At 37.7% G+C, this 13,339-nt stretch overlaps 4 protein-coding genes across 4 annotated transcripts; all 4 read right to left on the reverse strand.

The window, feature by feature from the left end:
• Nucleotides 1-1,392: 1,392 nt before the first annotated feature.
• Nucleotides 1,393-3,556, reverse strand: LOC123692844 (silk gland factor 3). Its single transcript, XM_045637640.1, has one exon. It carries the CDS (start codon nucleotides 3,369-3,371, stop codon nucleotides 2,289-2,291), a length of 1,083 nt encoding a protein of 360 aa, XP_045493596.1. The 5' UTR covers nucleotides 3,372-3,556; the 3' UTR covers nucleotides 1,393-2,288.
• LOC123692732 lies at nucleotides 3,504-6,627 on the reverse strand. The gene is made up of 2 exons (XM_045637508.1): nucleotides 4,652-6,627; nucleotides 3,504-3,774 (listed from the first exon to the last, which is right to left on the reverse strand). Exons 1-2 carry the CDS (start codon nucleotides 6,625-6,627, stop codon nucleotides 3,504-3,506), a joined length of 2,247 nt encoding a protein of 748 aa, XP_045493464.1.
• Nucleotides 6,628-6,916: 289 nt separating this feature from the next.
• Nucleotides 6,917-8,454, reverse strand: LOC123692733. The gene is made up of 2 exons (XM_045637509.1): nucleotides 7,198-8,454; nucleotides 6,917-7,130 (listed from the first exon to the last, which is right to left on the reverse strand). The coding sequence occupies exons 1-2, from the start codon at nucleotides 8,452-8,454 to the stop codon at nucleotides 7,122-7,124; spliced, it is 1,266 nt and encodes a 421-aa protein (XP_045493465.1). The 3' UTR covers nucleotides 6,917-7,121.
• On the reverse strand, nucleotides 8,254-9,896 carry LOC123692845. The gene is made up of 2 exons (XM_045637641.1): nucleotides 9,356-9,896; nucleotides 8,254-9,260 (listed from the first exon to the last, which is right to left on the reverse strand). Exons 1-2 carry the CDS (start codon nucleotides 9,766-9,768, stop codon nucleotides 9,251-9,253), a joined length of 423 nt encoding a protein of 140 aa, XP_045493597.1. The 5' UTR covers nucleotides 9,769-9,896; the 3' UTR covers nucleotides 8,254-9,250.
• Between the last annotated feature and the right edge of the window lie 3,443 nt (nucleotides 9,897-13,339).

Below are 13,339 nucleotides of genomic sequence, written 5' to 3' on the forward strand. Positions count from 1 at the left end.
CATTGGGCCTATGTTGAGGCTCCACTTTTTGCGGTTAACATTTACTTAATCTAATCATCGTTACTGTTCATGAAATTTTATAATACTTTACAAAAATTGATCGTTCCGCTCGTAACTACGCCGACGCTAGAAAATTTTACGCGCTTATTGTAGAACGGTTAAAATTATTTATTACTCGATTTGAACAAAAAGTTTACAATATAGAAAACAGAAAACCGCCTTATTTTCACTATGATAGAGTCGATAGAGTTTTTAGCTTGAGTCGTCGGGTCAACGTCCAGACAAGAAAAAAATGTATTATTTTTAATTGAGAGCGTCTAGCAAACATAATAAAAACGCGAAATTAGAAAATTAACATTATAATAGGTAGGTACTACACATTAAAACCTTTAAGAGTTATGACAACGTCTTCCTTAACGGAATTAAAAATAACCGATGTCTTCGCGCTTCTTATATTACAAATTCACAAAAACTTGCGCCAAATGAAAGCCCGTATTAAAATGTAGATATATTATAATAAAGAAACAAACTAAACACACATTGTTGAATGATACGCGGTGTACAGTTGAGCGCCGGCGATTGAGACAAGTTTTTTATCAATAAATCACGGGCAGGTAGCGGGATCTTATCGGAACATATTGCACACTGATTTAGTGTTTATTGGCAGTAAGCAGTTATGATCTGTGTCTGATATACAAGACAGGACGTGTCCTGTTCTTTGGGCATTATAAATATTATAGTTATGCAGAGAATTTCAGTAGCAATCAGAATTATTTTATCATGTTTAATAGGTCTACCAACCGTTTTAGTAGGTCAAAAACTATTTCCTACATAAAATGCAAAAGAATTCATCATAACATTTATATCAGAATAAATTATTGTGTATTATGTGTTCACTAGTTTCACTAATAGAGTAAAAATTAAAGTGTTTTAATTAAACGTTTGTATGTGTGTGTTATTTGCGTATAAGAATGATTACATGAAGATTTCGCAACACAGCAATCTTATTCAAGTTCTAGTTAGGTACTTCAAACTGTCGCTAGCACACTTTTACTAATTATCGGGACCTCAGAGTGAGTGTTGTCCGCCGATAGATCAATTAGTGCAATGAATTCAATGAAATGTAAAGTAACAGAGCGGTGCGGTGCGGCCGCCGCAAGGAGCGGCGCGACGGCGAGCGGCACCGCCCGCCGTCGGCACGCTTCACAAAAACTCAACAAGACAGCGAATAAACATGCGAAACAAACGAATGTGTCAGCTCACTCTTTATCAAACTTTTTATAAGGTCTCGGGTTCGATTCGTTTTGTTCGCTCCCTACCTGCGACCGCGTAAAAAAGCACCTCTGTCCCTACGATGTGGCCTGTTGACCGGGATTCAATAATACTACTTTGTAAAATATTTACTCTGGTTTATTTAAATACTTAGATAATAATATAAAACATTTTAAGACTAATTATTCATTATTTACCTACTAGAGGCTCGCACTACCACTGCCGTTCGTTTATTACCTATAGTTTATACAGTTATATACATATCAACTTCAACTTCGTTGAGAATAACGAAATAATTACATTTACAACAGGTTTGGTTCGAATCGGGCGAGCTCCGCACTCACTTCTACTCTACAGGAATAACTAAACATAAGCAACTAATATGGCTCGCTCGCCTGCCTCGCGCCCGCCTCGGCCTCGCACACTGGTTCACAACATTTATATAAAATAATATTAAGTACCGAGATTGGCTACCATATAAACAAAGAAAAACAACAAAACAAGTAAAACATTAGATAACCATTTTGGCATAATGGCTGCAACTTTTTGATTAAAATAAAGTACGAAAAAGGGCTCGGTGAGCGCGGCGCCGCGGCCGGAGCCAGAGCCCGAGCCGGCCGCGCACACACCACTTAACATATAAACATTGCACCTAATGACTCGATCGTATTCCCTCTAGCTCACACCCGATTCGGTTTCTTCGCTAATTAATTTACAGTAGTAGCAACGGGTTTAAAATTTAATCCACACCACGACAACCTACACAGGTAGGCACGTATGAACGTTAATAATCTATAAATAAATTCGATGATATCGTCTCTCACGAAAGCGGCCCTCGCCGGGCGCGGCGCTGTACTTACCGGCGCCGGGGCCGGCGTGGCGGTCACTCACTGCGACACTTGCACCTATGTACAGGGCACTGGCCGCGGCACGTCCTGGCCGCGGCGCTGCCTAAGTCCCGCGGGCTAGTGCGGCTCCGCGTAGAAGGGCCGCGGCGGCGCCCACGGGGCGAACTGTTAGTGCGCCGCCAGCGTGTGCGCGCTCTGTAGCGGGTGCTGGCCGTGCCCGTGCTGCCCGTGCCCGTGCCCGTGCCCGTGGTGAGGCGGAGACAGCGCGGGCGAGTGCGGGTGCAGTGGCGGTGAGCCGTGCACGTCGTGCCCGTAGTGCCCGTGGCCCATGCCTTCGAGCATCTCTCCGCCGAGCGTGTTGGGCGGCGTCATCCTCTTCTCCTTCTGCCGCCTGTTGCAGAACCACACCCGCACTACCTCCTTCTCTAACTGCAGACTATCCGCCAGCGTCGTGATCTCCTGCGCCGACGGCTTGGGTTGCTTGTGGAAATGTTGCTCGAGCGCTCCTTTCACTGACACTTCGATGGACGTGCGCTTCTTTCTTTTCCTGCCTTGGGCCGCTATTTTATCGATACTCGTCGGACTTCCCGTCGTGGAATCCGCTTCCTCTAACCACTTTTGTAACAACGGTTTCAATTTGCACATATTTTTAAAACTGAGTTGTAGCGCTTCGAATCGACATATCGTCGTCTGAGAGAACACATTTCCGTACAGGGTACCGAGCGCCAGCCCGACGTCGGCCTGCGTGAAGCCGAGTTTTATTCTTCGCTGTTTGAACTGTTTGGCAAACGCCTCGAGGTCGTCGCTCGTCGGCGTGTCCTCCTCTGGCTGGTCGCGCTCGAGCGGGTGGTGGTGGTGCAGCGGGTGCGGCGAGGGCTGCACGTCCCGCAGCATGTGGTGCTGGTGCATCGGCACGGGGTAGCCGCCGTGCAGCGTGACGGGCGAACCGGCGCCGTAGTGCGCGGACACGACGGGCGCGTGCCAGCCGCCCTGCAAGTGGCGGTGGTCGTGCGGCGCCGCCGGCGGCTTCACGTCGGCGGCGTGCGCGTGGTGCTGGTGCATGCCCCACGGGTCGGTCGGGGGCAGCGACGCCCAGGGGTTGATGGGCGCCCCGGGCGACGGCGAGCCGCCCGAGTGCAAGTGGTGCTGGTACTTCATGTCGGCGGGCTCAACGCTGCGCGGCGAAGCAGCGTGGTACCCGCTCAGGTTGCCGAGATCCAGCTCTCCCGGCATGTACGTGGTCGCCGCCATGGCGCCGTACCTCAGATCCACGGTGGACGGCGTCTTGCCGGTTCGAAGGCTCTGGAGCCTTCACCTGGCGCACACGATCGCGAAACAAGCGCGTTAGTCGCGCGGCACTGCGGCAGCGAGGGCCACCTCACATCACCGTGTTCGACAACGAGCGACATGCGCGTGCGTGCTCAACGGCAGCACGGAGCGGACTGGTGGCGAGGCGGTCGCGGCGCGCCGCGCGCCGGCGCCGGAGAGGGGCGGCCCCGCCCAGCGCCGCCCGCCGGCCGCCCCGCCCCGCGCCCCTGCGCCGCGCCCCGCGCCCCGTGCCGCACACCGCGCCCCGCGCCCCGCGCCCCACACCGCGCCCCTCGCCGCGCGCCCCGCACCGCCACGCTTCACACGACGCCGCTCACATCGACACCTGATTATTTACAAACATTATGATTACTCGCACGATTTACAGGCGGCCCTCAGCGGCCTGAATGTTTTAAGAGCATTGATAACCGACAACTACGATAACTTCACAGCTGACGCGTTTAACTTGTAATATTTATTATTACTGTTTTTCTATTTCTGCCTCCGCAATGAAACTACTGAATTAGGTACTGATATTTTATACTATATCTACCTAATAATATTCTGTTTGCAAATATTGTAGTTTCTTACAAAAAAGTAGAGACTTATATAATTATTATAATATTTTGGATATTTTTAATTATTTTTTTTCAAATTTTCAGCAAATAGGTATCAAAATTGTGAAATAATACTAACAATAATACATTAAAATATTAATTTCCTAATATCTGTTTATAAAGCTCTTAATTTTATTCCTAGATAAATTTAGTCAAAAAAAATTATTATCTTTATTGTACAATAAATCGAGACCTAGAGCATGTCTTACATAGAGTTTATTATTTTTATGGATAAAAATTTTTTGTCATAAAATTTACATTTCTAAAATAGGTACTGATTATAATACTACATTTGAGTCTGTTGTTGCAATAAAGTTCAGTTTTGAATGAGGCTTGAGGCTTCAAATAAAAATGCGTTCTCTCACGACGATCGTTTATTTGCTACTGACTTGACCTAATTATAATTTACAATCATAACATGCCGCCCACCAAAACGGGTTTTAACACAAAACTTATACAATGTAAAACATTAGGTAAGGTAAGTTCAATTAAACATAAACAAACTTATTATATATAAGTTATTCATTAACTGTTTATTTAATTGATAATTGGCATAACTTAGTAACGGAACGTTTTATTATTTTACCGCGATATTTAACGCTATACACTCGACAAATACCATCTTCTCCAGGATGTTTCTCAACAATACGACCAAGAGCCCATTTACTGGGTGGTAAGTTATCTTCTTTTATCACAACCACATCTCCTATGTCCATTTCAGATTGTTTTGTTTGCCACTTTGGTCTTTGTTGCTGTCGAGTTAAATATTCCGACTGCCAGCGATGCCAGAAGGTTTGTACTAGTTTTTGCGTGTGCTGCCATCGTGATAAATAATTTGTCTGTAAATTAGACAAGGTTGGAGTTGGGATAGTAATTGGAGCTTCACCAATTAGGAAATGCCCAGGTGTCAGCACATCTACATTATCAATATCATTACTAGCCTTTGAACATAGTGGACGTGAATTTAAACAAGCTTCAATTTCACACAAAATTGTAGTCATCTCTTCAAACGTTACATTTGTATTTAATATTCTTTTGAGATGGTATTTCATTGATTTCACTCCCGCCTCCCAAAGACCTCCAAAATTAGGACTGTAGGCAGGAATAAAATGCCACTGTGTACCCTCTTGTGCTAGAATGTCTGCTATGTTGTCCTTAAAATTGAGACCTGCCTGTGACCATGCTTCTACTAATTCCTTGTTAGCTCCAACAAAATTTCTTCCCTGATCACTCCAAATATCTGTGCACCTGCCTCGTCGTGCTACAAATCGTCTGAAAGCACCTATAAACGATTGAGAGGACAGATCGCCTACTAATTCTATATGTATGGCCTTTGTGCACATACATACAAAAATAGAAATATATGCCTTTGTAGTTTTCACACCTCGTGCTCTAGTCATTAATATATCATAGGGACCTGCAAAGTCAACACCAGAATTTATGAAGGGTCGTGCTGGAGTGACTCGTGCTTTAGGTAAGTCTCCCATAAGTTGACAACTACTACTCGCTTTAAGTTTAGCGCATATTATACATTTATGTATATATTTTTTGACTGTTGACTTCACCCTCAGAATCCAAAAACGAGCTCTTAAATAGTTTAACGTGAGTTCCAAACCCCCATGCAATGTTTTCTTGTGCGCATCTGCGATGATTAACGTGACCAAATCGCTTTCGGAACCAAGAATCATCGGGTGTTTTGAATCTAAAGGTATGTTTGCGTGTCTTATTCTACCGCCCACCCTGAGAATGTGAGCATCATCTAATATTGGATTCAGAGAAAGGAGTTTGCTGTTTTTGCTTAAATTTCTTTTATTCTTCAACCTTTCTATTTCTTCTGCAAAATCCTTTCTTTGTTCTATTTTTATTATTCTTTTTAATGCATCTTCCATTTCTATTACCTTAATGCTTTTATCAGTTGTAATTTGTCCCTTTTTGTAATTCAAAAATCTTAAAACATACACTATTACTCGTAGCATTTCCTGTAAAGAATCAAATATTTCGAATTTAAGAGTATTTTTAATTGTGTCCTCAATTTTTAAATTTAGCATAATAGTATTCTTTCTTTCTAAGTCCGTTGAATCTGGATTACCCTTTGCAAAGGGAATATCATCAGTCTGAAGCCAATTTGGCCCATTCCACCATAATTTATTTTTAATAAGATCAGGTAAGTTTTCTCCTCTGCTTGCTATATCAGCAGGATTATTTTCCGATGTTACGTGATGCCATTTTTTATTCCCTATATTATCTATTATCTCAACTACTCGATTGCTTACAAAAACATTCCAACGAGCTGGGTCACCTGTTAACCATGCCATAACTATCTTAGAGTCTGTCCATGCAAAAATTTGATTGTTAGATATTCTAAGTGCTTCTTGAACTTGTTTAAGTAGCCTAGAAAGAATTACAGCTCCACAAAGTTCCAATCTTGGCAAAGAAACTGGTTTAACTGGAGCGACTCTTGCCTTTGCTGCTATCAACCCGGTGTGTATTTGTCTATCATTCATTACTACTCTCAAATACACAGCTGCTGCGTAGGCCACCGTAGAAGCGTCACAAAATCCATGAACTGTGATAGTATTCATCGAATCCTTAAATGTATGTAACCATCTTTTTATTTTCACTTCATTAACCTTTTCTAATCCTTTTCTTAATATTAACCATTCCTTTTTTATTTCAGGTGATGTCTCTTCGTCCCAAGCAACGCCTTGAACCCAGAGTTTTTGGATAATTATTTTTGCAGGAATTATTGTCGGAGCCAAAAAGCCAAGAGGATCGAATAGTTTTTGTGCTTCGGCTAATATTATCCTTTTAGTTAGTTTTTCAGGTGTAGTTTTAAATTTTAATTGATATCTTAATTCATCGTGTATCCGATTCCAGGTAAGTCCCAAGGTTTTAATTATTCCTTCAGTTTTTATATCTATATTTGTTTCAGAATTAATTTGAAGTGGTTTCAATTGTTGTAAAAACGATTCACTGTTTGATGACCACTTCTTGATCAAAAAGCCACCATTATTTAATATTTGTGTTATTTTGTTTGCAGAATCTACAGCTTCGTCCACCGTGTCTCGTCCAGAAATCAAATCATCTACAAAAAAATCTTCCTTAATTATTTGTGACTCGATATCATAATTTCTACCTTCATCGTTAGCTACCTGATGCAAAGTTCGAATGGCCAAGAATGGTGCGGATGCGGTGCCAAAGGTTACTCGCAGCAGTCTATAGTCTCGAACCTCATCACTTGGATTATTGCGCCACAGTATTCTTTGATTATCTTGATGGCCACGCTCAACAATAACTGCTCTGTACATTTTCTCTATGTCGGCAACAAAACAAATTGGTTTCAATCTCCAACGCATAATTAGGTACCTTAAATCTTCTTGCAATGTCGGTCCCACCATCAAGTCGTCGTTAAGGGACACATTATTCAAACCTTTACATGACGCGTCGAAAACTACTCTTGTTTTAGTAGTATCTTTGTCTGTTCTCACGACCGCATGGTGTGGAAGATAGACAGCTGCATTATCCTTTTCGTCCTCGGAAACTTCTTCTAAATGATTCAATTCGAGGTATTCTTGAATCACCTTAGCATAATCATCCTTCAACTCTTTATTCTTTTCAAAGCGCTTCTCTAAATATTCTAGTCTCTTTAAAGCTATTTCTCTTGTTCTCCCTTGACTTATCATAGGTGGGTCTCTTTTCAAAGGCAACTTCACTATATATCTTCCATCTTTAGTTCTCGAATGTGTTGATGAATAAATTTCTTCACAGCGTCTTTCTTCAGGTGTTAATTCACGTTTAGTTGTTGGTTCTAGTTCCCACAATAGTTTCATCATTTCATCTATCTTGACATCTAGACAATGAAGAGAAATAACGTTATTGTTTTCGTATTGTGTGTTTGTTTTTCCAAATATAATCCAACCTAACATTGTATTCTGAGCGCAAGGAGTGTTTGGTGGACCCTTAATTAATTCTCTTAGCATAATTTGTGCGTAAACTTCGACTCCCAATAATAAATCTATCTTCCCGGGCTTATTGAAACTTGGATCTGCTAAATTTAAGCCCTGAATGTGCGGCCAATCACCAATTGGTATTAACTTATTTGGAAGTTGTGTTGTAAGTCTGGTAGATATAACATACGCATTAACCTTCAGATTAAGCTGATCATCATACCTTGAACCAAGTTCAAGTTGAATCATATGACTTGTTCTTGTTAATGTGGACCCAACACCTGATATTGTTCCATTGACAGGCAACCTTTTTGCCTTTATGTGTTGAGCTGCTCTTTCACTTATAAACGTCGCCTGAGAGCCTTGATCGATCAGAGCACGTAAATAATATACTTGTCCTGACGTCCCCTTGACAGGTAAAATAGCAGTTGCGAGTAACGCCGTAGATGGTTGTGTAGCCATGTGTGAAGTTATTGTAGCATCGCTAATATTGACCTCTTCTAAAATATCATCTTCTTCATGTTGTTCTTCTACATTAGTATGCAAAGATAATTGTGTCGAGTTTTGATTTTCTTCTTGAGTAAAGCTTTTCTTTCCAGGTTCATGAAGGAGGGAATGATGTCGTTTACCACATATTCTGCACGATGCCTTGTGATTGCAATATATAAGTGTATGGCCCGGTACTAAACAATTATAACATAAACCTTTTAATTTTGCGAAGGCGCTGCGTTCTTTCGGTTGTAGTTTCCCGTATTCCTTACAATGACTAAGAATATGATTATCTTTGTTGCAAAAAATACAAATTTTATCATTAATATTCGCGACATGATATGAGCGTTCTTTTAAAGTTCTATTGCCTGTCGTTGTTAACTCTAAAGCATGAATTCTTCCTTCTAAGAACGTAACCAAATTATTGAAAGTGGGAAATACATCAGATGTTAAGTTGAGAGTTGAACTAACGTAATCTTCCCATTCTTTATGCGTTTCGTGGTCTAATTTTTGAGACGAAATAAATAACAAAATTGGATCCCAAGACTCCGTGCAAATCCCGATGTTTTTTAAACCAATAATACATTCTTTAGTTACATCGATAAATGATTTTAGCTGACTTGAAGACTGAATTTGAACCTTTTTTTGTATAAATAACTTTTTTAAATATGAATTTAATATTAGTCGTTTATGACTATAACGTTTTTTGAGCGTATCCCAAGCTGGAATATAATTGTTATCAGTAGTTTGATAATGCTTCAATGTAGCACTAGCTTCGCCTGTAAGACACAATTTTAAATAATGTAGTTTTTGAAAATTATTTAGATGGGTATTATTATGTATTAATGTTATAAAACAGTCTTCAAAAACTTGCCAATTTTCATAACAACCCGAAAATGTTGGTAAATCCATTCTAGGTAATTTAGCTTCCGACGCAACCCACTGCACTTCTCCTTTACAATCCGCTACGGCCGTCGAAGTACTTGAACTCGATTCCAACAAATCCGTTAATTCTGTCTTCAACAAAATGTATTGTTCTTCGCACAAGTCATATTCTTCATTTACGAAGTATGGTAATGTTTTCCTTTCCTGTTGCGGTACTAACTTTAGAAGAGATCCATGAAGATCCTTAAACGTTGACCAATAATCATCTACAACTTGAGATCTCACTTTCAAATATCCCTTTGTTAATCTAGCTTTTGGGGCTTTTTTGTGATTTATTAAAGCCTTTTTAATCAAAGTAGCACAATCCTCCAGTTGTTCTAATAATTGTTCAACCGACGACATAATTACTTTGTAAATAATTTTGTTGTTAAAACTTATAACTTCAATTGTATGAATCAGTCGCGCGATGACTAATTGTTGTTTCACATTCACAATATTGCAATCTAATATTTGCTCACTGCAACTTATCCGGCTCGAAGGACCATATGTTGTTGCAATAAAGTTCAGTTTTGAATGAGGCTTGAGGCTTCAAATAAAAATGCGTTCTCTCACGACGATCGTTTATTTGCTACTGACTTGACCTAATTATAATTTACAATCATAACAGAGTCTTAATTTAAATTTTATTAAATATTGTATCTACTAGGTATGTTATACAGCATTTTGTTAAATCATTTAGCACTGTGTAAGTGCCGTAGACAGCGCTTACCTATGTAGACGATATATCGATAAACATGTGCCTAACTTTTATTCTAGGAATATTTTGTTAGTAAATAAATTGTAAAGTATTTTGCTCTTTGAATATCAATACTTTTATGACAATTTTATGTAACAAAATGTTGAAAAAATGAAAACAAATGTTCGTTAACACGTTCAATATAAAATAATAGAGAATTTGGAATAGAAAATTGAAGTGACAAAAACGTAGTACATATTATCTCTATGTGACAAAATCTTTTTTTTTTTTTAATTCTGTCCCAATACGTAGGTTATCATTGTTTCTTCAAAAACGAATTTTTTAGTTGAGTAGGTTAATTTTATTTTAAATTATTCGATAGGTAAGTAAGCACAATATTCCCTCACTAATTAAAACTTTAATACCTAAATTTGACTTATTTTTTTTTACTCTAATTAAAGTTTTAAAAGCGTAGTATTTTTACTATTTTTTGCCTCAAATATGTAGATACTTACACTTATTTAAACAATGTCTGCTAGAGCAATACTAAAAAAATGTTTATTTGCCTTATTAAAGTATTTTAACTGTTTTTTGTTAAACACTTATTTTAAAACAATGTATTTAAACTATTTTATTATACTTCTACTTCGTGTTTTCTAGCTTCCAACTTTATTCATCAAACCGTAACTTAGAAAGCTAATACTAGCGCCATCTAACGTTGAGTAGTTGAACTATTTATAGCAACGAAATTAATTTAATTTTTTTTACTTCAAAAATAAAAAAGTGAAATTGCTTTTTTATATAATTTTAAATAAAAAATATTTGTCTAAGGCTTTTTACGTCCTAAGGTTATCGTGGTCCAAGAAAGATAAATAAAAAAAAATCCTACAATTAAATTTAACATTATAAAAAGTAAAACAATGTTAAATAACACCAGTTCAAAATAATATGGTAAGTGTATTGAAGTGAAGTCTATTCAATGTGCATGTAAAATTAATTTGAATGTATTAACATACCATTTGATTGACAATTCTTGTGTTCAGCGCCATCTAGCGGGAACTGGAGGCATTCGCTACCCCTCAAGGTTTAGAGTTTACCCTCGCAACTCTTGAGGGTTCGTTACTAGGCTCTTGAAATAATCAATTTTAAGCAATAAAAAAAAATTACTTGACCGGGGTTTGTTAGTAACGGTTTTCAATTATTGTCAAAACTATATGAAATTAGAAGGTATGGATATACTTACATAGTATCTAAATTCTAAAATATTATGTTACGAATTTTTATCGAAATTCAGTTTTTGCTGATAGCTTAAGATTACAGTTTCTTATGAATTGATATTTTCCTCGATCAATTCTAATTAATTATTAATTGCTATATTTACTAAGAACACCATTAGGTAATTATTAGTACCTACCTGTGAGTATACATTTTATAGTTACATAGTAGGACATATACCTAACTACGTACCTACAATAAATCTTTTATTTATCTAACAAGTCAGGAACAAAGACAAATAAAAATAATATTTCTTGTTTCTTATGAAAACTTGAATAGGTATATAGAGCCTTTATAGTCATCATATAAATTTTAGTCAATGTTTTGATTATTACATTAAAAAATCTGACCCGTTATTAATAACTTCTCACGGTAAGTACCTTCTAGTACAAAAGTATACAAAAATGTTATTTGTAACACAGAAAATAAAATGTAAATTTAACAAATTTTATTAATTCTTTTAAGAAATGTGCGTTTTTCTTAAACTTATAAATGTTTAGATTCTACTAGTAGTCTCATTAGAAAATGAAAAATATTTTCAAAATATTGTCCATGCCGTTGGTCCATGCACTATTCCCGACGGAAAACGTAAACAGCTTGTACCTATGTTATAGAATGCACAATTTTTGTTTCAAATCTTTGTAATAAACCTTTCTACTTCTAGTACCTATTGAAAAAATAACTCAAGAAAGTTGATTACATAGGTATATGTACTTAGACCTAACACCTAAAAAAATATAATCAAAATATCTATATTAGAAGTCCTAGAATGAGTTAAAAATATACCTACCTAGAGCATACCTATACCTACCCAATAAGTTCGTAATACGAACATTTTAGATACTATTACCAATATTTTATAATTACCTATTTTCATAAGAGTTTTCGATTGATTTATACGGAGTATACGTTTAAGTAGAAACTTGCATTGAGACTGACAAAGTTTGAAAAAAAATTATGTCGGCGCAAAAATTCGCAATAATATAAGATATAAATATTGTTTTTAACCCTGGATTATTTTAATTTATAGATAGTTGAAACTTGTAAATTATACATAGTCTAATAATATTATACTTACTTAATTTATAATTTTTATTGTTGTTTGTTTGTGTGTGTTGAAATAAATGATAAAGGCACCTACGTATGACTAAACTTAAACTAAACTTGATAAATTTTTTGAGCAATCCGTGTTCTACGAAGGCAAATATTACTTACACCATGAGATCCTAAAGGTTTACTTATGTTAGTTTTTGAATATTATAATTTTTTTTTAACATTCTAGATATCTTCTCTTAGAAAAAAAAATTTATTCCAAGATACATTCAAATGTGTGTTTCTTCTAATAAGAGTTTTGAGACTTATATGATTTTGGACTCTCTTTAACAACACGTAGTTATTAAGTATGAGAAATACCTTATTTAAACTCCATAAATAATTTTTATATATTATGTATCCGTCATACCTCCGATATTGGATAATAAATTACATAATAAAAATGCAACAGCTAAGCAACAATTTTGAAATTACTCCAACCGCCATCAATCAAGGGTAGGTACCTAACGTATTTAATTTTCAATGCTTCCCTTATTATGACAATTAAGGGTTTTTGTCTGCTGGGAAAACTATCGATCAGCCACAAAAAGTGTTGCCCGTTTATAGCACTCATCATTGCCCATAAAAACGTCGGCAAAGCTGAGCTATGTCTACGGTAAGTCACTAACTGCGTACAGTTTATTACCAGAAGCCTCTAGAATTATAAAGATACTTTAGCTTTCCATCCGCGGCATCCCCCGCGCTTTCAAAGAAAAACCCGCATAGTTCCCGTTCCCATATGTTTTCGGCATAATATCTAGCCAAGTACCTACACTCTATGTTTGTATCAACTTTCATATAAATCGGTTCAGCAGGTTTTGCGTGAAGGAGTAACAAACGGACATAATTTCGCATTTATAATATTAGTAA

This window comes from Colias croceus, chromosome 6, assembly GCF_905220415.1.
Source record: "Colias croceus chromosome 6, ilColCroc2.1".
In the NCBI taxonomy this organism is placed as follows: Eukaryota; Metazoa; Arthropoda; class Insecta; order Lepidoptera; family Pieridae; genus Colias; species Colias croceus.

Excerpts from the sequence above, each read along its gene's own strand:
- LOC123692732 (XM_045637508.1), bottom strand. The coding sequence starts at position 6,627 with ATGAATACTATCACAGTTCATGGATTTTGTGACGCTTCTACGGTGGCC. Across the intron at positions 3,775-4,651 it reads GAAGATGGTATTTGTCGAGT|GTGTCGATGTGAGCGGCGTC; the intron begins GTATAGCGTTAA and ends GTAAATAATCAG.
- LOC123692844 (XM_045637640.1), bottom strand. The coding sequence starts at position 3,371 with ATGGCGGCGACCACGTACATGCCGGGAGAGCTGGATCTCGGCAACCTG.
- LOC123692845 (XM_045637641.1), bottom strand. The coding sequence starts at position 9,768 with ATGTCGTCGGTTGAACAATTATTAGAACAACTGGAGGATTGTGCTACT.
- LOC123692733 (XM_045637509.1), bottom strand. The coding sequence starts at position 8,454 with ATGGCTACACAACCATCTACGGCGTTACTCGCAACTGCTATTTTACCT.